Raw genomic sequence first — 23,708 nt, 5'->3', positions numbered from 1 at the left:
TCTATTTATTTGTATTTCACCCTTTAGGTAATTAGGTTATCATTTACGATGTTTACTTGAAATGTATGTCCAAAAAGTGAGTAGAGACCAATTGGTACAATTCGATCAAGATAAAATTTGGTTCAGTTAAATTATCAAATCAATACAAAGAAGCCAATATGTTTTGGTTGGAATGACTTTTCTTTGAAAACAAAATTGGAAACACATGAGGTCAAGTTTAAACTGAAAAATATGCAACGAGTAAATTAAACACTCAGGTGGACTAAATATATGCAGAGAGAAAGGAATAAAACAAATATCCAAATACACTGCACACCCATCCACCTCTTGCTGGCCTACCCTGCCCGCCCTTTTACCATCACCAAATTCCAAAGAAAGAATGAAAGAAGATTAACTCGTCAGCAGCAATCAGTCAAAGATGATGAACAACAGAGGATGCTGCAAATTTGAGCATTTGAGGTATTTCTACAAACACGCCAACATGAAGAGTGTTGGGCAAGGTGACAAAGATAGATTGGTATAACTAACTTATTTCCATTTGTGCAAACAAGTCCAACCGAAAGGAAAGGAACCTTCAATTCAATCCCTTGAAAATAATACTAGTACTGTGTGCTTGCTTAATGTTCACGCTATCTAAAGTCACACTAGTATTGTTCTGTAAAGTCACACTAGTTTAAATATGTATTTGGTCTCGCAAATATATCACTATTTTGTTTTAGTCCATGCAATTTTTTTGTTTGATTACGGTCCTTGCAAATATTTTTATTTTATTTTTGGCCTTGTTTTTTGTTTTGATCCACCAATAAATTACTATTTTTTTGCATACACTCTCTCTTTTCAATAATTTTGATCTTATCATTAAACCACTATTAATATGGAATCGGATTTAGTTGAATGGAAGTTTAAATTTGTACAAAACAAAAAAAAAAAAGTTTTGTATCTCTTACTCTTTCTTTTCAAATATATATAGTCATTAGTCGGCAATTTAAAAAAGAAAATCAAACCCTCCTCTCCCTTCCCCTCCTAAACCCTCAATCCAAACATACCCTAAGAGAAATACTAACCTCCATTCCTATGTACTCACTTGACGGTCTTCTTTTATTTTTCGGTCAATTTGTTTCTCTTACTCTTGAATTAAGGATTGTTTTATGAAAATATAACAAATCATCAGTTTCTTTAAAAAAAAAAAAGGAAAACAAATCTATAATTTGTCTTAGTTATTTTTTTTGTGGGAATTTGTCTTAGTTAGTTATTGGTGTAGTATGACTCAAAATTTGATGGATGAAGAAGAATTTGTTGCTAAAAATATAAAATATTTGTTTCAAATATATTTTGTGTTGAAAATATATTTATGGAAAATAAATATATTTTTGTACCGTATGAAAGAATATTTGATACGGATATATTTTTAAAAGGAATATTTGATGCAAATATATATTTAAAAGGGAATATTTGATGCAAATACTATTTGTGCTGAAGGAGAAAAAAAAAACGTATCTTCAGCGTGATATCTGTTCCAAATTTATGAGTTATATTTCTTTATAAATATAAACCTTGTCTCGGATGAAACCTTGAGAGAGGTAGAGAGTCTAAAAACCAGGATTTAGAAACAAACAACAAACTAGGGTTTAGAGAGATATTTCTCTAAGCGGGAGACACTAGGGTTGGGATTAATTCACCTTGGGAAACACCGTTAGGATTGAGTCTGTTGGTCACGGGAAGAGATTGAGACTTTTGGTGGAATTAGGTTTGAAGACTTATTCTTGTAACCCTTTGATTTGTAAAGTTACTCATCGTTGTTGTGGAACGAAGGGATGCTCTCTCCCCCAGACTAGTTCAGTATTGGACAGAACTGTGTAAACAAATTTTGTGTGTTCTCTCTTTCTTTTCTCTAGCTGTTTTCTAATTTTTGCTTGTATTTATAATTGTTACCCATGATATTGGTTGTTTGATTTCTTTGTTCCACACATCAAGTATTTTATTGTTGTGACTTTTCAACGAATTCACAACGTTATAATTAAATTTTTTTTGTTAGAAAGTTAGTTATAATCTTTAAATGGAGACATTTTTGTCCTTGAAGATGATAATACGTTTGAATAAGTTATCAAAATAAAAAACCACTGTTTGAATTGTAACAAAATAGAAAACCAAATATCCTAACTGGAAGGATATACAGTACTATAAATCAACCATATCCAAAACCCTAGTTGTGAAGCGTTGATATATCTCATTAAACTCTTTCTTTCAGTTTCTTGCTACCTTTGCCCTAATAAGTCTTACTGATTCAGAAAAGAAACAAAACCAACAGTCTTAGAGATGATTAACAACCATGGTGATGCGTTTGATGATGCATCATGGCTTACACGCTCACTCTCACAGCCATCATCATCATCATCATCGCCACCTAGGCCTCCACCATCTGAATACACACCATTAACATCTACCACGCACCTCTCTGCTGATACACAAACAATCTTGAATTTAAAGAAGATGAAGAAGCATGTGGATCCATCATGGCTTACACTCTCACAGCCATCTTCATCACCACCACTTCCTAAGCCTTTCCCATCTGAATGGACACCATCATCACCCCCTAGGCCTCCACCATTTGAATACACGCCATTAACACCCTCCACACGCCCTATTGATCCTCAAACATTCTTCTATTCCGAACTCATCACTTCTCTTCCTCGTCCTCCTAATTTTGACTCTAACCCTAATAATCTTGCCCTAATTCCCAAATTACCATTCCACTATCATCAAGAACAAGAACAAGATCTTTCTCCTCCTACCAATAAGGTGCTGGGACGACGTCAACGTATTCTACCAAAGCACCAACCTGTGAAAAAGAGACGACTAACTAAGAGCATGGCAGTTCCACCACCATTCCCATGGGCCACTTCGAAACGTGCCATCTTGCACACACTTGACCACATGTTATCCGTAGTGAAACTCAATACTATCTCTGGAACTCTTGAATGCAAAGTCTGTAAGTTTCAACAAGACATTCAGTTTGATTTGGTTGAGAATTTTGAGAAAGTGACAAGGTTCATAGAGGAAAGAAGGAACGAGATGTGTGATCGTGCACCCGTTGAATGGATGAATCCAGTGATACCAAACTGCAAGAGTTGTGGACAAGAGAAAGCAATGCATCCGTTGATGACAAAGAAGAGAAATATAAATTGGTTGTTCTTGCTGTTGGGTCAAATGATAGGATGTTGCAATCTTGATCAATTGAAGTATTTCTGCAAACATGCTGATATACACAGAACAGGTGCCAAAAATAGATTGATTTATTCAACTTATTTTGGTTTATGCAAACAGCTCCAACCAAACACGCCCTTCCTTCCATAGAGTACTACAAATTAAATATTTTGTTATTTTTTTGGTTTGATCTTGATAAGTACGGTATCTCTGATATATGTTAGGTTTTATTTGAACGGTTTTTCGTATTTTTTTCCTATGTTAATTAGGTTTTATTTTCGCCATTATGTTCTGACAGATTGTTTAATTTCCTGGTTGTGTTAGTGTGTATTTCAAATTTTAAGTGAACGTTATTACTCTATAATTTTGATGTTGGCATGCAGTACTCAATGTAATTTTGTTTGAAATATCCCAGATACTGAATAGTAGAGGTATGTAATTGCTTATTTCTTCATAATATCCAATGTGGAACATTTTCTATTATTATTATTGATAAATTGAACTTGTGACTGTAACTCTAACTACATGTTATTCCTTCCCTCAAAACCATCAAACTAACTCATAATACTCACTCCACTCTATAAAGTACTTGTTATTTTTTTTTTTTAATTTAACAAACTTCTTGAATCAATGTTTTGCAATCGGCCGAACTTTGGGGGGAAGGAACCGGAGAATTTAATCAATTACTTTGGCTTCAATAATGATTTCCAATCAAACATTAGTTTATAGAGGAAATAATGTATCTCCTGGACTAAGACACGCCTTCACCCACCATAAATTTCAATTTCAATTTCAATTCAGATTCAAAAACAGAGTGTAACCAAAACAAAGTAATACAAGTTTGTTTCTTAAGGAAATCAAATGGCCAGCTGGAGTGAGAGATACAAGTTACAACGTAACAATAACAAATTTTATCGTTATCTAGGTTTGTTTTTAATAAACAATAATGATGATGGCAAATGTAGATATCCAAAATTGATGCTACGAATGAAATTTAGCTCATTTGGTTGGACTTAAGGAGCACTCTTCGATGATTGACTAAAAAGACAGAAAGTGCAAATATTACCAATAAAGAACCACTGACACCCTTTGAGATGCAGACTATTGCCAATAAAGAGCCATTCGTATCTATGGGATATGCTTTTTCAGTTTGAAGATGTCAATTTTACCACATAATGTCCAAAAGAATGATGCTTTGAAATGGTGTATGAGTTTTGAGTGCCTCATACAATTGTGAAATATCACTTGTTTTCAAGATCAATTTCCATGTCAATTGTGATAGGCCTGTCACTTTCCACCATTGCAAACACAAAATTTATTGGCTGATGTGACAATATTGATTATTGTTAGGAATGGTGACCTGTTTTCTTTCTCTCTGTTTTTACTTGCCGGTTTCTTGGTTTGCAAAATTCAAAATCAATATAGATATTATTACAAGAGTTGAATTTAGCTTCATCTTTTGGTGCCGTATAGCCTGGACCTATTGATGTATTGGTCCATACTGGACCAATTTTTCCCACCATTGGATTAGGCTATCCTACCTAATCTTAACATGGTCATCTGCACCAAATATAGTCTTTCAACTCTATCTCTCTCGTTTCTCTCTCTTTCTCCAGTATCACTGGCACCAAGTTTGTTTATTATTGTGTATTCCAACTTTTGGATTTGGGTGGTGATTGTGTTCATTTACAGTTTATTTCGAATTGAACAATAACAATAAATTCATTTTGCTACTAAACTTCAACATTGAACAGAATAATCTCTCCCTCTATGCTGAGTTCCCCAAACTCAAATCTCATTTCTACAACCTTCAACACTACCTCAATCAACGCCTACGTGTCCTCTCAGATTCCCAAATTGTTGTTAGTTTAAACTGAATTTTTATGATTTATTTTCACTACAAACTGATTTTTTTTTTTATATTAATTTTGTATTAATTTATCATTTTAGTTTCTAGTTTCTGGAGGTTGTAAATTAAAATTGAGTTTGTGATCTTTCATTTATGGTGATGTTCAAGAAGTTGTGTGTAGTCCTACATAGTGAACAAGAGAACATCTGACGCAATGAAGTTTGTTTTAAATATAATTTTTTTTTATTTTTACAAAATTTTAAAATTTGTTATTATAAGTTTCTTTTAATATTTATTTTATCATGAGAGTTTCCACATGGTTTAAAATCTTTGAAATTGGCCACATTCATGTTCAATGTTGCTAGTTGTTGTTATGACATACTGACTTTTGGTTTTGTAAGTTGAGAAGGAGATAGAGGTTGAGGACCTAGGTGAATTAATAACCTCAAAGTTTTTGTTTGATTTTGAATTGAATAATTAATGAATGTGAAAATGATGAGAGCATGAGAGAACGATTGGTGAAAGGAAACAAAAAAAAGAAAACCAGAAGAAAGTGTGATGAGAGATAGAGAGAGAGCAGTCCACAATGAGATAGAGATGATGAGTTAGATTGAGTGTGGATAGACTATGATATAGTTTGGTGTGATAATCTAATCAAATGGTTGAAAAAAGTGGTCCAATATGGACCAATATTTTTAGAGATCCATTTTATACAGACCTCATCTTTTTATTAGCATTTTATCTGTAACATAATCATTTTGTATGATTCCATTTCGATCCAAAAAAGCAATGGCTCATTCGGTCAGAACACTATGATGGTGTAGGATTTACGAGACATTGCAGTAATTGCATATTAAAAAGACAACATAAATGTATATATTCAGCACTCGATTTGGGAATATTGAAACTGCCTAATAAACATCAAAAGAGATGTGCATATTCTACTCAGCGAGAGCATACAATTTCAAACTCATCGATTAATCTCGTATTTGCAGACGTATTATGCAAATCATCATCGCAGAATACACACATCTCAAATCAAATTAAAATCTAACAAACTATTCAAACAAAAGAAAAGAGTTAAAAATATCAAAACGATGAAAACAATTTTGAAGAAAGGCATCAGATAATAAGCGGAGTTGTATTCCACACGGTGAATTCGGTGTGTAGGATAAGATTTCTTCATCATATGCCAAATCAAACAAGAAAAGATATAAATAAAAAAGAATCTGTTGAGCCAAACCATAAAAACAAAAATATATGAAAGTAATTGTCGTTCTGCCATGAGAGGTAGCTTGAAACCCTAATCGGCGATGTGAGGAGACAGAGGTTGCAATGCCTTGTATTTATAGCTATCATGCTCCAATACTCTTTCTTTCTTGGCTTTAATTTGCCCTATAGCCCATTGAAACGGAAGCTTAATTGATGGGCTTTAGACCCAACCTGTTGGGCTTGAAAAACTTATAAAACAATAGAAAAACTGCTGAAGAGGCCCCCCCTTCATTGTGTTAAAATCAATGAAAATACATATTGGAAATTACATTCTGATATGGATTGTAAGGAAGAAAGAAAAAAAAAACGTCAATGGGAAGATATGTTCCAATAGATTAAAAAATTTAGGAGGCTTGTAAAGCAAGTCTCAAACAATAAAGATGATATGGTTAAAAAAGAACTACTTTGTAACTAACTTATCAAGTTTGCTTTCAAGTTGAAAATTCAAAGGAAGTGTGAATTCTTGATGTTAGATCCTCCAACAGGTAAAATAACAACAATAATGTTACATTTTTTTGGTCGTAAATAAAAACAACAATATTATCTTAAAACAAAAACAAACAAAAATAAAACAAAATTTCAAATTCGTATTTTGTTGATGAACTATAAACAAAAATAATGTTCTTATATATTAAAAAATAAACGCGATCAATATTTCAGATTTAAATGTCATCATGAGTATAACTTAGTTCATAGAGATATTGCATGATATATGTATGACTTGGAGTTTGAACCACATACACCTCATTTTTCTATCATAAATATGAAAAATTATTCAACAAACAAAATTTATATTACTATAGAAAATTTAATGCGTTAGTAGCAATTTGAATCATTCATCGAAGTTTTTTTGAGCGGAATCATTCATCAAAGTTGACATCTCGTTTACAAAAATCAAATCGATAGTACTTGGTTGAATGCGTGAAAAGTAGAATATATAGTTCAAGGGAGGTAAGTGTGAAATTTATAAGAAGAGTGAGAGTGTAATTCAAGCATCTCTTAAGGTTGAAAAATGTAATCCTTATAGTATAATTTGCATAAGAGGAAAAGAGATTGTGTATGTTTTATATAGGAGGGAAAAGTAGCAGAGCTAAAGTATCTCTTAGAAAATGAGAGTGTGATTTACTTAGATGTTAACAGAGTTGGAGACGTGTTTGAGAGCGACTTACAGAGTAAGGACTAATTTGATGGTTTTCTGAGTAAAACAAAACAAAACTAATAAGAGTGCATTGTGGAAGAAGTGATATTGTTTGTGAGTGTTGATTTGCTCAACGTATCAACATCCATTTATTGTTCATGGTTCATTTGTGAGAGAGATAGACAAACGTGGAAGATTAATGAGACATGTTACAGAGATCTACTTATTAAAACGGATCTCATTAATTTATCATATGGGTTTATCTCTCTCATAAATAAAATAAAGATTAAATAGAGGGTAAATAAATGAAGCAAACACCGTTTGTGCATTTTCTTTTATAAATGACGGCTTTATCTTGCAAAATTGGTAGACGTTCGATAACTTATTTTGAATGTTGAGTATTTACCATGGCTTGTCCTTAGCTAGACATTATGGTTTTTAACAGAACATTTTAGAAAGTTTGACAATGGCCAACTTTGGGGGATTTGGCTTATATTTCCTTACCATGGCGTATCCTTAGCTACACATTATGCTTTTGTAAATTTTGACAATGGCCAACTTTGGGGGATTTAACTTACAGAAACCTTATAATATTAAAGACAGAAATTCAGAAACAATGCATAGTTTGATTTTTTAGCATCAAAATAGCCTCTATCCATCAAAATGCACAAAAAGATTTTATTTAACAAACTTTATGTAGTCAGTCTTGGTTAGTGGCCGACTGCCAAAGTACTACTACTATAGCAGTATAGCAGGTAGCACTTCAGCCACTACATCAAGAAACAAGAAAGGCAATGTATATGATACACATGTAAAAGCTCAAAAATTGAAGAATAATAGCAGAATACACAAAATTAATGCTGTATTAATATAACTAATAATTATAATTCATTATTATCAATTTTCAAACCCAATTATTATCAATTTCGTTGACACCGAATCTCAACCATCAATTTTATTTAATCTAAAGGCTCTCATTAACTCATTTAAAGTGTGCACGTGAACCCTCACCCTCTTCATTCTATCGTTCTATCTACAATATCAGTGTATCATCTCCTTCTCCATTGTGTATACCTGCACTGTCATCTCCTTCATCAATCTAATGTGACACTCCTAGAAATTAAAAGCCCACACTATTCAATTAGTGGCGTAGATGAATTCAAACAAAGATTAAAGTAGAAATATGCTTAACCTAATTTACTTTTGCAATTACAAATCAATTCCACACATTATTTTGATCCATTTTTCATCCATGATCAGTTCTCATCGTCACCGATAAAACTTAAATAAATTAATTCATTGAATCAAAATAGTGGAATCCCATCTCATATCATAATTTTTTCATCAACGGATTGTTCAATTGATTATGTCTACAAAATAATATGAATTGTTGTTGTTGGTGGATACACGTGATAGGGAAATACAAATTTTTTTTGCTTTCTAATTCCAATAGCTTACACCATGTCTTGTGGGATTTATTTCAGTATACATATGTGGGAGCATGCTGCTTCAGATTGACTTTTATTGCCCTTTGCAAGAAACTGCAATACATGGTGACAAAAATCCCCCTATGTAGGGTCAAGAAACAAAATTTCAATTGAAATTCAATTAGGGACTAAATTAAGTTTCAAAGGCTTAATGTTGTGGTCCTTACTTCATTCTTTTTTTTTTTTTTTGGTCAACTAGGCTAGAGAAATTCACCTTAAAGATGAATAAGTGGGGTGTCCGGGGTTCGAACCCCGGCCCCTGCACATATTGTGCATTATCCCTTACCAAATGAGCTAAGCTCATGGGGACACTTCATTCTTTATTCTTGTGCGCTCAATAACAATATACTGACAGGGAAGACGGTCAGGGATTAAGCGTTTTGTTTTTGTTGGAGTAATTTCAGGGATTAATTAAAACAACAAATTATTATCACATGATACACACATGATACACACACATTTAAATCTTTAGTTTCCATATTCTCAACCATTAGATTAATTAGATTGAACGGTTGAGATTTGGTGTCAACGAATTCATTGACACCTGGTGTCAACGGATCCTAACTCTCGCGGAAAATAGAGAAAGCCAAAAATTTACTGTGCGAAATAGCAGAAGCCGTATAACAATTGAAATAGGTCAATCATATATAAAAAAAAGGTCCACTTCTTGCAAATAAAAAAGGGAATCGAGGCAAAGCATAGCTTATGTATTGAAAGATTTCCACATTATGCTGAATATAGGAGTAATACTCAGTGACACTTCAGTTTTTCTATTGTAAAAACAGCTCATATTTGGCACACATGCAGATTCTTCAGTTTTTTTGTTTTTTTTTTTAACTTTGAAAAATCATAAAACTCTATTTTTTCTGCTATTGCCACTACAACAGCTAGCAGAAACTAGAAAAGCGGCTGATATTTGCCCTAATAAACAAACTATGATAGCATTGTAATTCTCATAGCAGATTCATCAAAGTCCGCTACGCTATAGCGCCGCTATTTGACAACACTGCACAATATAAAGCAAATTAGTTTTAGCCTCCAAGGCTAAAACAGCTCATCTAAGCATTTAGAATAGATACAATGGCGCCAGAGAGTCTCCCAACGGGCTGCTGGAGAGTCAAACAAAGAGGAGGGGAGACAAAACCCTGGTTTAGGGAAGAAATGAAGCAGTTTCGGAGGAGAAGAAATGAGACGACCATAAAGCCCCGTTACATTGACATTTAGAACTTAGGATGAAAAGACAAAAAAGTCCAAAAAACAGCAGGAATAACCATAAGTCGGGAGCAGTGGCAGAGCTTGACCGGTATTTTGAAGGGGCCAACTATAATTATTACATTTTATATAAATAACAAAGTTTGTATGTTGGTGTAGTGGTATGTGAACCTTTCATTTTAACACAAGTACGAGGTTCAAACCCTGCCTGTTGCACTTTTATTCAAAAGTAATACACCGGAAACAAAAAAAATGGCACATATCTGGATTGATCTCAGAACCTCTGGGTCAGAAATTCAATCTTACTACTGCACCACTATATACATTCGATGTATGTGCGAAAAACTAGTTATGTATAGCTAAACTATTGATCCGCCCCTGGTTGGGGTCAATTTCGAGTTCTCACAAGAGCTTCAACATAGAGGCCAAAATTTGCGGCGCTACAGAAGCTCCTCAAACCCGCAACACAATAGGCTTTAGCATAAAGCATAGGTGCCGCTAAGCTATGACGCGACAGCAGCAGCAACTGACTACATAGAAAAAACTCATAGTTATGGAAAGATTCTTTCAATATTTCTTTATCCACGGTTGTTATTATAGAAGTTCATCAAAGCTAGTTCTATATATATCCACAATAAAACCATCCAGCAATAATTTTAAACAACCATTGCTAAAATAAACAACTAAACTAATCACCTACAACAACACATTGATTACTATCCAAAAAAGCATTCAACTAAAACCATAGAGCACCAAAAGTAAATCGACAAAAACTCATATAAGGACCTCTCAGTAGAATCTTCTGCTCAATCTCAACTCCTAGCACCAGCTTCTTCCCTCTCGAATTTCTGCGGGAAAAAATTTGTACCATTCATGTTATCATCAAAATACTCTTTATAAGGATGATTCTTCGGGACAAGCTTTCGGAACTGATCGAATTGCTTCTCGGCTTCATCTTTCTTTCTAAGCAATGTATATATAATACCCTGACACAGATAAGGCCTAAAATCTCTAGGTTCTTCTTTCACCAAATCCTGATAAGCTTTAAGCGCCTCTGAAAAATTCCCTTCCATCACCTTAATCTGAGCAACCAATAACCTAAAATCCCTAACATCCGAAACCTTCTTCTGTTTCTTGCACAACTCCATTGCTTTTTCAACTCTCTTCAACAATCCTTTCAAAGGTTCATCCGATTGTTCATTCGATTCAGAACTCGCCATTACAAGTCCATGAAAAGCTTCAACTCGAAGTGGATCTTTCTTCAAAATCTCTTCAAACAATTTCTTAGCAGATTCATGGTCGTCGTTGTAGATATACATATTCGCCTTCAACAACCGCCACTCCATTTCTTCAGGTTCAATTTCAATCAAACGGTCTATAACACCAATAGCTTCATCAATTTCCCTTGCTTTGATTTTCACCTCCATTAGAGCACGTAGAGCTTCAGCATCATTTGGATTTTCAGTCAATTTCTCTTGAATTACCTTTTCAGCATCTTCCTCCATCGTAGCATTTTCCGTTACAGTGGTCGGAGGGGAGAGAGTTGCGGCGATGACGGGAGTGTGATGGAAGCGCATGAAGAAGAAAGCGGTAGCGGCGATAACGATGCATGTGGTTTCAACAACGGGGGAGAAGAGAGAGGTTAGGGTTTGGAAAGGGTTTGGTGGAGTAGGGTTATTTTGGGGTTTTTGGAAGGCAGGGTCGTTTTGGGAAGATGAGGATTTGATTGGTGGAAGCTTAAAGGAGGATGGAGGGAGGAATTGTGGTGGTGGATGGGAACGGAAGGAGAGGGAGGGTGATAAGGGAAAAGATGGACGGTTGTGATTGAGTGAGAGGTTGGAGTGACGGAGGTTGGGTATGGAATTCATGGTGAGTGAGATTGAGTGAGTGTGTTGAAGAAAATGAAGAAGAGGGTAACCAAAATGAGGGGGGTGGTAGTATACCATAGGCTCTATGGAAACTAAAATGCTCCTACTGTGACCCCCTTCAGATCTTGCATTTCCCAAGGTAATATGCCTTTTTTTTTTTTTTTGAACTGCCGTATATATTATCTACGTATAAAGACGGAATTTTCAAATCTTGTGTCATCTCATTTCAGCGCTCTTGAATAGGTATATACCTTTTTCATGGTAATTATCTCATTTGTTCATCAACATTCTTTGCTCCCCCTTTACCCTCGTGATTAATCTTGATTGAAAAATGTGTGGCACACACAAAATATGTTTTCTCTTGTCAACTAATCTTTTTGGATAAAGTAATGAATGATATTTGTACAATTATTTAGTGACAACTTTTGTGACAGTCTATTTTTTCTCTTTTTTTATTGGTAAAAAACAATAGAGATAAGAAGAAAGAGATGAGTAAGAACATAACATGAATATGAGAGATAAAATTATTATAAAATAAATATACAAATATAATTTATCTCTTTAATACACATGAGTCAAGAATCAATTTTTTTTTTTTGGTGAAAGGCAACTTAAGTCTCTTACCACGTGCACAAACTCATTGTCGGTTTTGGTACTGGAAATTTAATTGCAAATTTTTAGCATTCTCAATCACCATAAAATTTTAGTCAATACAAATATTCCAAATTTTTATTTTAAATAATAATTCTCATAAAATATTTCTTCGATTTTTAATCTTCAAAAGAAATATAATCGTCAGTTTTGATATTTGCTTATCACTTTATGTGTATTGTTTAAAATTTTAAATTATTTTTCGCAATCATATTTAAAATGTTATAAAAATATCTCCCAAAATAAATTAGATTTTTTTTTAACAAAGAATGAGTTAGTTATGAATTTTTATATTTTTTGCGCTTAAAAATTCATATTGATAGAAAAATTCTAAATTTTTTTTAGAAGGATTGATATAATATTTTAGAATTTTCTTAAAAAACTCATTTAAAAATTTGAATGGTATAAGTGATCTTACTTTTAAGTGTGGATAAATTTTATAAAAAAAAAAAAAAAAAAAAAAAAAAAAAAAAAAGAAGAAGAAGATGACGAAGAAGAAAAGAAGTGCGGACAAGAAACTTTTAAAGGATTAAAAGTTGAAGAAAATTTTTAGACATACTAAAATGAAAAGTTGAAATATTTATGTAGACGAAAAATATATTTAACTCAATTTAAAATTATTTGTCAAAGTTAGAGTTTGTTAATCACCGAGTGGTCAAACTCATGGAAGTTATGATTCCAAATTATATAATTGGGTTGTGATTGAGTTGTTATGTGAATAATATGTTTCGATTAATTATTATGGGGAATATATAGAGAGATAGAAATAATTCACATATAGATCATGACTTACATATAATTAATGAAGTTAGAATATATGATGCCATGTTTGATGTTTGTGTATCCAAAGATAGATATGCATGTTATTTTGATTATGATCGTTTAACCATCACATTATGGGCTACTAAAGAGATGCTTAATGATTGAGATCTCTCTAGAGCCAAATGTGGTCAGGATAAGGAGCCAAATTTAAATTACTACCATAGTTACATTATTTACAGCAAAAACAAATCTCTTAGAGAGACAACTAAGATTGTTTTTTGATAGAATGATAAATTTCATCCAAATAAATTCAAATGTCATGAATGTGTATTTTTTATGGAAAAATTACGACATTTGTACCCTTACTTTTTTTTTTTTGGCAGAAATTTGTACCCTTACTTAATTCCGGTTAACATTTTTCGTCCTTTTATTTTAATCCACTAATTTTTGTCCTAAGTTTTAATTATGAGCAAAATTAGCAAGACACATTTTAACATAGACTTTTCAAAACACTCGTTTAGATGAGTTAAAATTCACACGGATCTCATAAAATCATGTGAATACCATATAAATTTGGTGGATCCTATAAGAATTTTAACGAATATATTAAAAATGTGTGATAAAATGTCATGTGAATACCATAAAATCACGTTGCTAGCATTTCTTTTTAATTAATCATTCTAAACACAAGTCCAAGATGCTTGCGTTGTTAATTTTTGGTTTCGTGAATTGATTCCAGCAATGTTGAAGATAAGAGCAAAAAGGACGCAACTTTTTCCCGGTCCCATTCCCATAGCACAAATTATATGTTATGTTTAAACGTGAAAAAAAAGTATGAATAAATGAACTCAGGTCATAAGTGATAAGCTGAAGTGACCCGAACGGCAAATCGTTGATGGCATAATCAAAATCACGTTTGATTATTTCCTTATAAAGGAGTACGAATGCGACCTCGACAGAGATTTGATTCCATGCAAAGACAAAAATTCCCACCAAATAGCAATGGTCCAATATGCACCAATGAACCCACATTTTATTAGTAAACCAAATCCACTGCAAAGACACAGTAAAGACAAAAACCTATATGGAGGCACAAATCTATGTTTTACATATTGGGAGAAATGTTATCCAAGAGAAGATAAAATTTTAACGATAAACTTCAAGCTAAGTTAGGTGTGATCTCACTATCTCACTCTGGATTTTATTCATTGCTCTGTTATCAATATCAATTGTAATTTTTACATATTTATAGAAAAATGTTAATACATGTTAAAAATTAATAACTATATTTGTTAATATACTAAAATTTATATATATTTTTGAAACATCTAACATTATTATGCTAATTTGCTAGAGTGTGAGTGAACTCAAGATTATCATTATTCATTACCACTTCACTATTAACTATTTCTTCTTGGCCACGAAGTCAACCATTCATCATCTACTCATTCAATCTCCTTAATTCATGTCTTTTTTGTGTAAATAAAGTATTAAGTGTATAATTGCAGAGACTAATTAGTTAATAGAACTATAATAAAAAACAAGCATCTATCTCAAGAGCATAAAAACTATAGCATTTCAAGAGCTAAATTCCAACTTAATGCATCAGATTAATTAGTTGGAACAAACTCAAATTATCTCATTCAAACGCTCACCAGTCATGGTCAATTGAAGTACCACCTTGAATGAGTTTTTTTCCACTTATTTTCTTAGCTTAAATATGCAAATAATTCTTATGAGAATAATATTCATTTGACATATTGTTATATTTTATACTTTATGTCTCTCATATTCAACAATTGTGTTATTTAGACACACGGAAACTGAAACATTATTAAAAAAAAAGTGTGGACTTCGAATTGGAGTAGATATAAAAAAAATTGAACAATTTCATTACATGAAATGAAATAAAATAAAATAAAACAAAACAAAACAAGAACAAATAAATTTTTATTTATATGTACATCGAGCCTAACACACATGCTTTTACAATTTTATTTAGTATAACACATGTATTCCATTCCATGTCACACTCTCGCAGTCACTGTAGAGTGCTGAATTCAACTTTCTATACTACCTTGTGACAAATCAAATGAAGCCATTTATGCCACCCATATAATGATATGACGATGTTGCTCCTTGGTCCAATATTGTTTTGTCCGTGTCACGGTTTTCACTATTATTACACATGTTATCATGTTAATTTAAGCATGTTATTATACATAGGCAACTAGGTTCTTCTTCAAACTTCATTTAATTGAGACAATAACAACTATGCTAACCTTATTTAATTTGCGTATGTTATACTCTAAACTCGTTATTTGGAAGAATCCAAAACCATGTTTCGTATCCTTTGCCTCATCTCTGTCTCTGAGGCTCTCTCTGCTCTGTTCCTCAAATATGCCTCGAAGAACTCCTTATTCTCTTTCTCCAACTCTTTCCAAACTGCTCCACACAATGATCCACCACATGCACACACATTTCTCATTAATTTACATATCATCCAATTATCCATTTGAATTTAGGTGTGTAAGGAAAAATTGCATATAAAACAAAAGAATAGAACAATGATCACATTATGGACATTTTTAGTATTGGAAATTGGTACATGATAATCATTTCAGCATATTTGGCCTAGTTGTGTTGTTGTTTAGCTATAATAAGGTGATTAAGTACTTTGGTAAGTGTCCGTGCCAAATATAACAATTTGATGAAATTAATTAATTAATAAATAAATTATGCAAGAGTTTGTAAACTTAAGTAGAGTGAAAAATCAAGTGATTTTGATTACCAGTGGAGGTGATAACCGGTTTGATATTTGCATGCTTGGAAAGAGCATCCATGCACTCTTCTTTGCTCATGTTGAATAAGATACACTCTTCTATCAAACGGTGCACCTATTATTATATATACATATGATTTTCAGAAATTATAGTCATAAGGAATGGAAATAATATTGAAAATTTAAAATAACATTTGGACAAAAAAAAATGAGTTAAAGAGGGATCAAAATTAAATTAAAGCTCACCAGGTGGATATAAGCAGCAGAGGAGTCTTCCATGACCTTTGATATAAGAATGGAAACTATATGAAACTTTGTATATTTGAAGGCGGTTATTGTGTATATGTAATGATCCAATTAATTAGTTGATATAACATAAATGTTACATATGGTGCAGAGTAAGATAATTTAAGGGAGTGAAAAAAAGAAGCTACAAAAGCTTGAATGGGAAGGAAAAGAAAGAGCAGAGAAGATATATATAGAAGAATGAGAAGAGAAAGGACAAGAAAAGAGAAAACCAGAAGAAGAAGAAGAAGAAGAAAGAAAATGGAATGGTTGGATTTACAAGGAAGGTGCTTCAGCATAAGGTATAGTATAGGTTGTAAGATATATAATTAAAAGAATTAGTTAGTGTCACAGTAAGAGATTGTATAAAATAAAATAAAAAAGATTAAGATAAAGAAGGGGCACTTGAATTAATATATGAATAGATTAATGTCAAGCATCTGTAGTGGGACCCAAAGTCCCACGTGGGAGCAAAGTGGGGATTGGTGGAGAGGAGATTAGAGGAGATTCTACTTGAGGAGCACCAAACGCAATTGTTTGCTTATTACGTGGCAATGGAGCCATTGTTCACGTGACACGTGGGGCCCTTAATCTTTTTCTTTTTTTTTGTATAATCCATAGTGGCACTAGTAGTAGGTAAATTTGTCTATGGTAGCTCCATTTTCTTGCTATTAATTTGATCAACGGTACGATGTTTTTAAGCATCTAAACTTGCCATAAAATTCAACGGTCCTTAAGAAACACAGAAATAGGTATAGAAGATTATACAATGATACCGATAATAATTGTAAAAATAAAATAATTTGAACATAAGTATGTTATGAAATACATACACCCGACACAACACAAACATATTAATACAAATAAATTTTTTAAAAAATAATATAATAATAATAGGTATTGTGTTGATGTCAGACACTGATACGCATTCGACATCGAAATAAGTCTAATCCAAAGAATGTTTATGTTTATGTTACATAGACTATAGACGTTGTAATTAACGGAGTGTTATTCTACACCGAACTTGAGTAAAATATGTCTGGCCATGGCCAAGTGGGGAGGATCTAACGACATTCAATGGATGTCTTTTGTGCTATTGTTCCTGCTCTCTAGATGCATGGTCATTCATTCTTATCTCCTTGTTTAATGAAACTATTTAATTAACTTTTTGTATTTGAATTGTAATGAAGAATACTTCATGTCATGACATTGACAGCAAAGGGTCTGTTCTTTTTCCCCAGGGGAAAAAAATTCCTTGTTGTGTCAAGTGTTAACACAGGTAATGCAACAATAATAATAAGAAGAAAATATAAATAAACAAAAGTAGATTTTGAAAATAAAACTACATCAGATGAAACTCAGTATCAAAAAATAAATAACTACAAAGAATAATCAGATGTAAGTCCTACTGTAAAAAAAATAAAAATAATCAGATGTAACTCCATTTAGCCAGAGTAGTAAAAACAAAGAGCCAGCTCATTGGATGCAAGTAGTTAATGTGATCAATATACATATGAATTTGGCTACTTTACACGAATTCAATATTTAATGATGAAATGATTTGTTCCTTCAAAAAAAAAATGATGAAATCATTTGTGACTGCTGCATTATAACTTTGAAATTGATCTCAGAAATAAATGCAAGGCTCCCTTTCCTCAATATTCTATGTGCACCCTAAAGGAGTGTATTTTCCAAAAAATGATGTAACTAGCTGCTTATACAAATATAGTGTCATTGACCAAATATCAGCTCAACGTGAATCATAAGACCTATATATCATAGTGTATATATCATATTGTGACCAAATATAGTGTATATGTCAATATTTCTTTTTTACTTAATCATGATTATCATCTAAATTATTTATATACCTTTCCCCCATATAGTGTGATTAACAAATAAATATAAATTGAGAGCACTAATGAGTCTATATATATATATATATATATATATATATATATATATATAAGATTTAAAAAATCCAAAAAAATACTATGATATATGACCATATAAATTCAATTACACTTTATTCATTTTTTTGAAACATTTTTATATATGATCCTTTTATCCCCTCTATGATTCCCCTCCCAAATAGACTCTAATGTTTTGTTTGCAAGTTTGAGGGAATGAATGATTTTGAAAAAAATGAAGGAAGAAGCAAGTGGATGTAATAAAAAACTTCGAGAGATTAGGGCTTTAATGGCTTCATCTTTATTCATAATACAAAATCCTACTACTAGTTTGATGCACTCAAACGTTATATTGGAAGAGAGTTTTAAAGAATTTTTTATAAATTTCTCAAATTCAATTTATATTGTTATAATATTTTTAAAATTAAAAATATGTTAATCATAAACTTTTTTTTTAAGGAATGTGAATCATAAACAATAATAATTAGTATTCTAAAAAAAATACTTTTTAAAAAATTGTAAAAGATTTTTTAATATTTTTCTCCTATATTTTCTTTCCCTCAAAACCATCCACTCTCGAAACCTGCAAACAAAGGTTAAGAGTTTTCATTAAGTGGCTAGAGATATATTTGGGACTTCAGCGAGTAATTTTTGTGATGGATTCTCAGATGGTTGTGAACGAGTATTATATGATACTCCCTCTATCCTTATAACTAAGCACCATCTGATTTTATTTTTATCCCTAAATGCAAATCACTTTTTAAATTATTAGATATATTTATTATTTTTTTTCATAAACATAGCCCTAATTAATACTACTATCTTATCTTGAAATATGAAAAGTCAAATTTAATACACATACAAACAAATGACAATTTTGTAATATTAACAATCAAAACAGACACATTAATTACACCGACAACTTTTCTTAAAAAATGTGAAAAAGATAACAGGGGCTAAATTACCTTTTTGGTCCCTTAAATATTTAATTGGTTTCGGTTTGGTCCCTTAACTAAATTTTGATTTATTTTGGTCCCTTAACTTTCTTTTGTTACACGTTTTGGTCATTTCCATTAAATTTAATTAAAAACGTTAGGGTTTAACAAAAAAAAATATTAATTGCTATACACATGTCATTATAACATTGGCTCTAAAAATTTTATTATATTTTTTCCTTATCTTCAACTTCTTCATTAAAATTTCAAGATTTGTTTCACATTTTCCAGATCTTCATCTTCTCACAGCAAAAAAAAATAATCTCTTTTCTTCTCTTCTCTTTTCAACAACCATAAATAACCAATCTCAATTTCAACAACAACAATTTCATCAAATCATTTAAGCAACAACAATTCCAACAATTCCAGCAATTTCTTTCTCAAATCGTAAATTGTTGAATTCGTTTTCCCCAATTCTGGAACCCTAATCGTTTTTCCATTTTCCCCAATTTAAGAACCATAATCGATTTGTTTTCCCCAATTGATATGTTTGCTGTGTTATGATTATTGAGAGTGTGATCTGTGTGCGGTTTGCTGTGTTTGTTGTTTTCCTATGTTTGCTGTCATGGATGTGGTGCGATTTGTGTGCCTCATTTGTTATTTTTCTATTTGGTCTTTGGAATTATGGTTTTGGGTTATGATTATTGAGAGTTGAAAGATGATGATGATTTTTGTTTATGCTTTTGGAATTTGTATGGAAAATATAATTGGAAGATGAGTTAGAAATGATTTTTCTTGTTTATGGTTTTTGTTATAAAATTTGAATTTCTTTTTGTTTATGAAGTTCTGGGTTTGTGTATGAATTTTATGAGTTTCTGGGTTTTTTTTTTTGTTGTTGTTGATGGTGTTGTTGCTGAGTTATAAACCCTAACGTTTTTTTAATTAAATTTAACGGAAATGACCAAGATGTATAACAGAGAGAAAGTTAAGGGATCAAAATAATCCAAAAGAGAAAGTTAAGTGATCAAAATAAATCAAAATTTAGTTGATGGGCCAAACCAAATTCAATTAAATAGATAAGGGACAAAAAATGTAATTTAACCGATAATAGGTGACTACATCAAAGGATGGATGGAGTACAGGTGACTATATCAAAGGATGGATGGAGTATAACATTTTCTTTTGTAAAGAAAAAAGTAAATATTTACATTTTCGAGGCTCGTGTTATTCTTAAAAACGACATTTGTACAAACAACATTTGTTTATGGTAAGTGCCCAACATTTTCTTTTTCTAAACTAGGACGTTTAGTTATGTTTTACCATCAGCGAATGGTGTACAGCTCAGATGGTACTATGTAGTACAAACAACATTTTGTTTCCGGTAAGTGCCCAACATTTTTATCATATAATGGGCCCGTTTATTTTGGATTTATTTTTTTAACTAAAAATCACCTTAACTTTAATTTTTTTAGTATTTGTTTTAGATTTTTAAAAAATCTAATTTGTTAAAAAAAAATATTTTTAGCCTCAAAACGTAAGAGCCCGTTTGTTATAACTTTTTAAGAAAAAATTATTTTTTAAAAAAGTATAATCACTTTTAAGAATGTTGCATCTGTTTATCACGATTTTTCGAAAAAATCAGTATCTAAAAACAACTTCAAATAAGAAGCTGTTAAAAACAGCTTCTCAAAATATATATATATTTTTTTTCCAGAGGAGAGGGAAAATATGTTTTAAAATATTGAACTAATTTTGTAACAAAAAACCCTTTTTATATAGTTGTATCCAAACAAACTAAATTATTTGTTTAATTTTTTTATTACAGTAGATTCTGATTTTTCATAAAATCTCTAAAATATAATCTCTAAAAATTAAAAAAAAAATGATTTCAATGATAGTAAACAAACAAAAATAGCTTCAGATTTTTTTGAAAATATAAAAAAATCTTTAAATTCTTTTAACTTAATTTATTTTTTTTAAAGCTGAAACAAACGGACCTAATATCGTATATTACTCATTTGATTCTCAAAAAAATGCATTGAATTCTTCTTTTAAAAATGATTTCGACCTTTTTTTTATGGTAAATACAAATTTAAAACTTTATATACTTTTTTTAGCAATAATTTTTATTTATTTTTTAGGGGAAATTACAGTCACCTCCCTTAAGGTATTCTTATATGACACTAACATCCCCTCTAGTTTTTAATTAAACATTAACCTCCCTTATTTGTTGTCTAAATGGACAAGCACCTCCCTCTGTATCTAACGCTGTTAGTCTCCGTTAAATAACTCCTCTAATTTCACTCATCCCCACACTCACATTCTCTTTTATCCACCATACTACTGGGCAATCTTCTTCCACTGTTGCAAATGCATTCACCGAAATTTTATTTTAATTAACCGTTAATTTGCTGACAGACAATTAAGTCCTTTATTTGATTTACACCTGATGAAAGTATTCTGTAGAATGTGAAGAGATACAATTCATATTTCTTAGCCCAAAATTCTCAACAGCGAAACAAAAAAAAAATGAATTTATTCCAATTTCCAAACTACAAACACCAGGAATAGCAAGAAGAAAGGAAAAAAAACCAATTTCCATATTAGAGCTGCGGTAAGGGAAATACATAAGAAAATTGGACACAACTTTCAAATCAATGGTCAACAAAGACTGTTCTTGCAAATTGAGATATATAATTGGCTTTGATTGTGAATTCTAGCAAATTCAATGGTAGTTTTGGGATTGAAGCGGTTAGTTTATTGAAACTCGTTAACTATGGAATGTTTGTGAGAGAATTCATGGTGTTTGGGGGAGATCCGAATAGGGAATTGTGTGAAAAAAATTCAGGAATTTGAGTGTAGTTATGTTCAAAGGAAGGGAAGAGATTGAAGAGGAAATTGAGTCAAATGAGCTTTCACATAAATCATAACACAGAATGTGAGGGAGAGTGAAATTGGAGAAGTTAATTAACAGAGACCAACGGTGTTAAATGAAAAGGGAGGTTAATTAAAAATTGAGTAAATAGTCCATTTTTCCCCTGAAATTGTAAGTTTCGTCAATTACTCAAATTAATAAAACTTCAATTACCCCCCATGAAATTGCATAACGTTAATCAATTTATCCCTCCGTCAAATTTTTCTGTTAATTGTTTACGGTTATGATCAAATATTCCCTGAAATTTTGCACTTATGTGCAAAATGCCCTCTAAACTTAAAAATTTAGATTTTTTTTCTCACCAAAAATCATACATTTAGTTCTTCAAGTAGTATATTGTACCTATTGTCATAAAAATTATATTAACAAGAAAATGAATGAATATATGCCAAAGAAATCATGTTTTTGTCATGTGCAACCTTTTCATTCATATTTCATATTTATCGATAAGAGCAATATAATTTTTTTACAAAGAAGGTAAAACTAAAAATCAAACATTAAAAAGATATCAAGCTGTTGAAATAAATCAAGACAAGAATGCCATAGCAGCAGAAAATTGATATCTATCACATAACTTTGTAGTACAATGTGATATACCGGCTTCATGCAGAAGGTCTATGACATAATCTATTTAACATGTTGCAGCTAATAGATATGACATTTCCTGCATTATAAAAATTATATCATTAATTAAGTTGCAAATTCACAAACCTAAGCCTTGTTTCTTCTTCCTTCTGCAGATATTAATCTATTAATTTTCTTTATGGACACACAATTATCAAAGACTTGTGTACTTTATGACTGTATACTCTAACATAATTACCAACTTGTGTTAAAAAAAAGTCTTCTAAATATGTATATATTTAAAACACATGAGAGTAACATACCTTCCATAAAGATTTATATGACCAATAGCTGCATAAACATACATTCCGTAAAGATTTATATGATCAATAATTGTTAATTGTTTGCCTTTAATATCTTTTGAGTCAAGGATAAAAAAAAAAAAATCAAGTTTAGGGGCATTTTGCACATAAGAGCAAAATTTCAAGGGGGTATTTGATCATAACCGTAAACATTTAACAGAAAAATTTGACGGAAGGGGTAAATTGATTAACGTTATGCAATTTCAGGGGGATAATTGAAGTTTTGTTAATTTTAAGAGGATAATTGACGAAACCTACAATTTTATGGGGGAAATTCACTATTTACTCATTAAAAATTAGAGGGTTGTTAGTGAGGTTTATATATGTTAAATAAAAATATTCATCCCAATGAGGTTACAAGGACAAGACACCAACAAAGACCTCACCATTCTTTAAAATTTATTGAAGACTAAGACTCTGTTTGGTAAAAATAGCAGATAATTGATAAGCTAGTTGATAGCTTTTAACTGATAAACTAATTGAAGTGTTTGG

At 31.5% G+C, this 23,708-nt stretch overlaps 3 protein-coding genes and 1 non-coding gene across 5 annotated transcripts; 1 reads left to right on the top strand and 3 right to left on the bottom strand.

Annotated features, from left to right (window-relative positions):
* The first annotated feature begins 2,316 nt into the window (after positions 1-2,316).
* Positions 2,317-3,354, top strand: LOC25499301 (uncharacterized). The gene has a single exon (XM_013594522.3). It carries the CDS (start codon positions 2,317-2,319, stop codon positions 3,352-3,354), a length of 1,038 nt encoding a protein of 345 aa, XP_013449976.3.
* A 2,814-nt stretch (positions 3,355-6,168) lies between these two features.
* On the bottom strand, positions 6,169-6,250 carry LOC112416848 (small nucleolar RNA R16). The gene has a single exon (XR_003007359.1). It is a non-coding gene; the product is annotated as a small nucleolar RNA R16 (small nucleolar RNA).
* A 4,474-nt stretch (positions 6,251-10,724) lies between these two features.
* LOC25499302 (protein SLOW GREEN 1, chloroplastic) lies at positions 10,725-12,140 on the bottom strand. The gene has a single exon (XM_013594521.3). The coding sequence runs from the start codon at positions 12,106-12,108 to the stop codon at positions 10,975-10,977; it is 1,134 nt and encodes a 377-aa protein (XP_013449975.2). The 5' UTR covers positions 12,109-12,140; the 3' UTR covers positions 10,725-10,974.
* A 3,233-nt stretch (positions 12,141-15,373) lies between these two features.
* LOC25499304 (uncharacterized) lies at positions 15,374-16,868 on the bottom strand. 2 transcript variants are annotated; one of them, XM_013594518.3, is made up of 4 exons: positions 16,472-16,868; positions 16,235-16,340; positions 15,726-15,888; positions 15,374-15,619 (listed from the first exon to the last, which is right to left on the bottom strand). In XM_013594518.3, the coding sequence occupies exons 1-3, from the start codon at positions 16,502-16,504 to the stop codon at positions 15,761-15,763; spliced, it is 267 nt and encodes an 88-aa protein (XP_013449972.1). In that variant the 5' UTR covers positions 16,505-16,868; the 3' UTR covers positions 15,374-15,619; positions 15,726-15,760. The 2 variants fall into 2 exon arrangements, with proteins under 2 accessions (XP_013449972.1, XP_024625452.1); XM_024769684.2 differs by having other exon boundaries at positions 15,374-15,888.
* Between the last annotated feature and the right edge of the window lie 6,840 nt (positions 16,869-23,708).

Source organism: Medicago truncatula, chromosome 7 (assembly GCF_003473485.1).
Source record: "Medicago truncatula cultivar Jemalong A17 chromosome 7, MtrunA17r5.0-ANR, whole genome shotgun sequence".
NCBI classification, from domain to species: domain Eukaryota; kingdom Viridiplantae; phylum Streptophyta; class Magnoliopsida; order Fabales; family Fabaceae; genus Medicago; species Medicago truncatula.
Note: the sequence above shows the minus strand (reverse complement) of the source record. Positions and strands in the feature narration are given on the sequence as shown.

Bases quoted from the DNA above. Each gene is read 5' to 3' on its own strand.
- LOC25499301 (XM_013594522.3), top strand. From the start codon at position 2,317: ATGATTAACAACCATGGTGATGCGTTTGATGATGCATCATGGCTTACA.
- LOC25499302 (XM_013594521.3), bottom strand. From the start codon at position 12,108: ATGGTATACTACCACCCCCCTCATTTTGGTTACCCTCTTCTTCATTTT.
- LOC25499304 (XM_024769684.2), bottom strand. From the start codon at position 16,504: ATGGAAGACTCCTCTGCTGCTTATATCCACCTG. The intron at 16,341-16,471 runs GTGAGCTTTAAT...ATATAATAATAG, and splicing joins CTGCTGCTTATATCCACCTG to GTGCACCGTTTGATAGAAGA. The intron at 15,889-16,234 runs GTAATCAAAATC...TGTGTGGAGCAG, and splicing joins ACCGGTTATCACCTCCACTG to TTTGGAAAGAGTTGGAGAAA.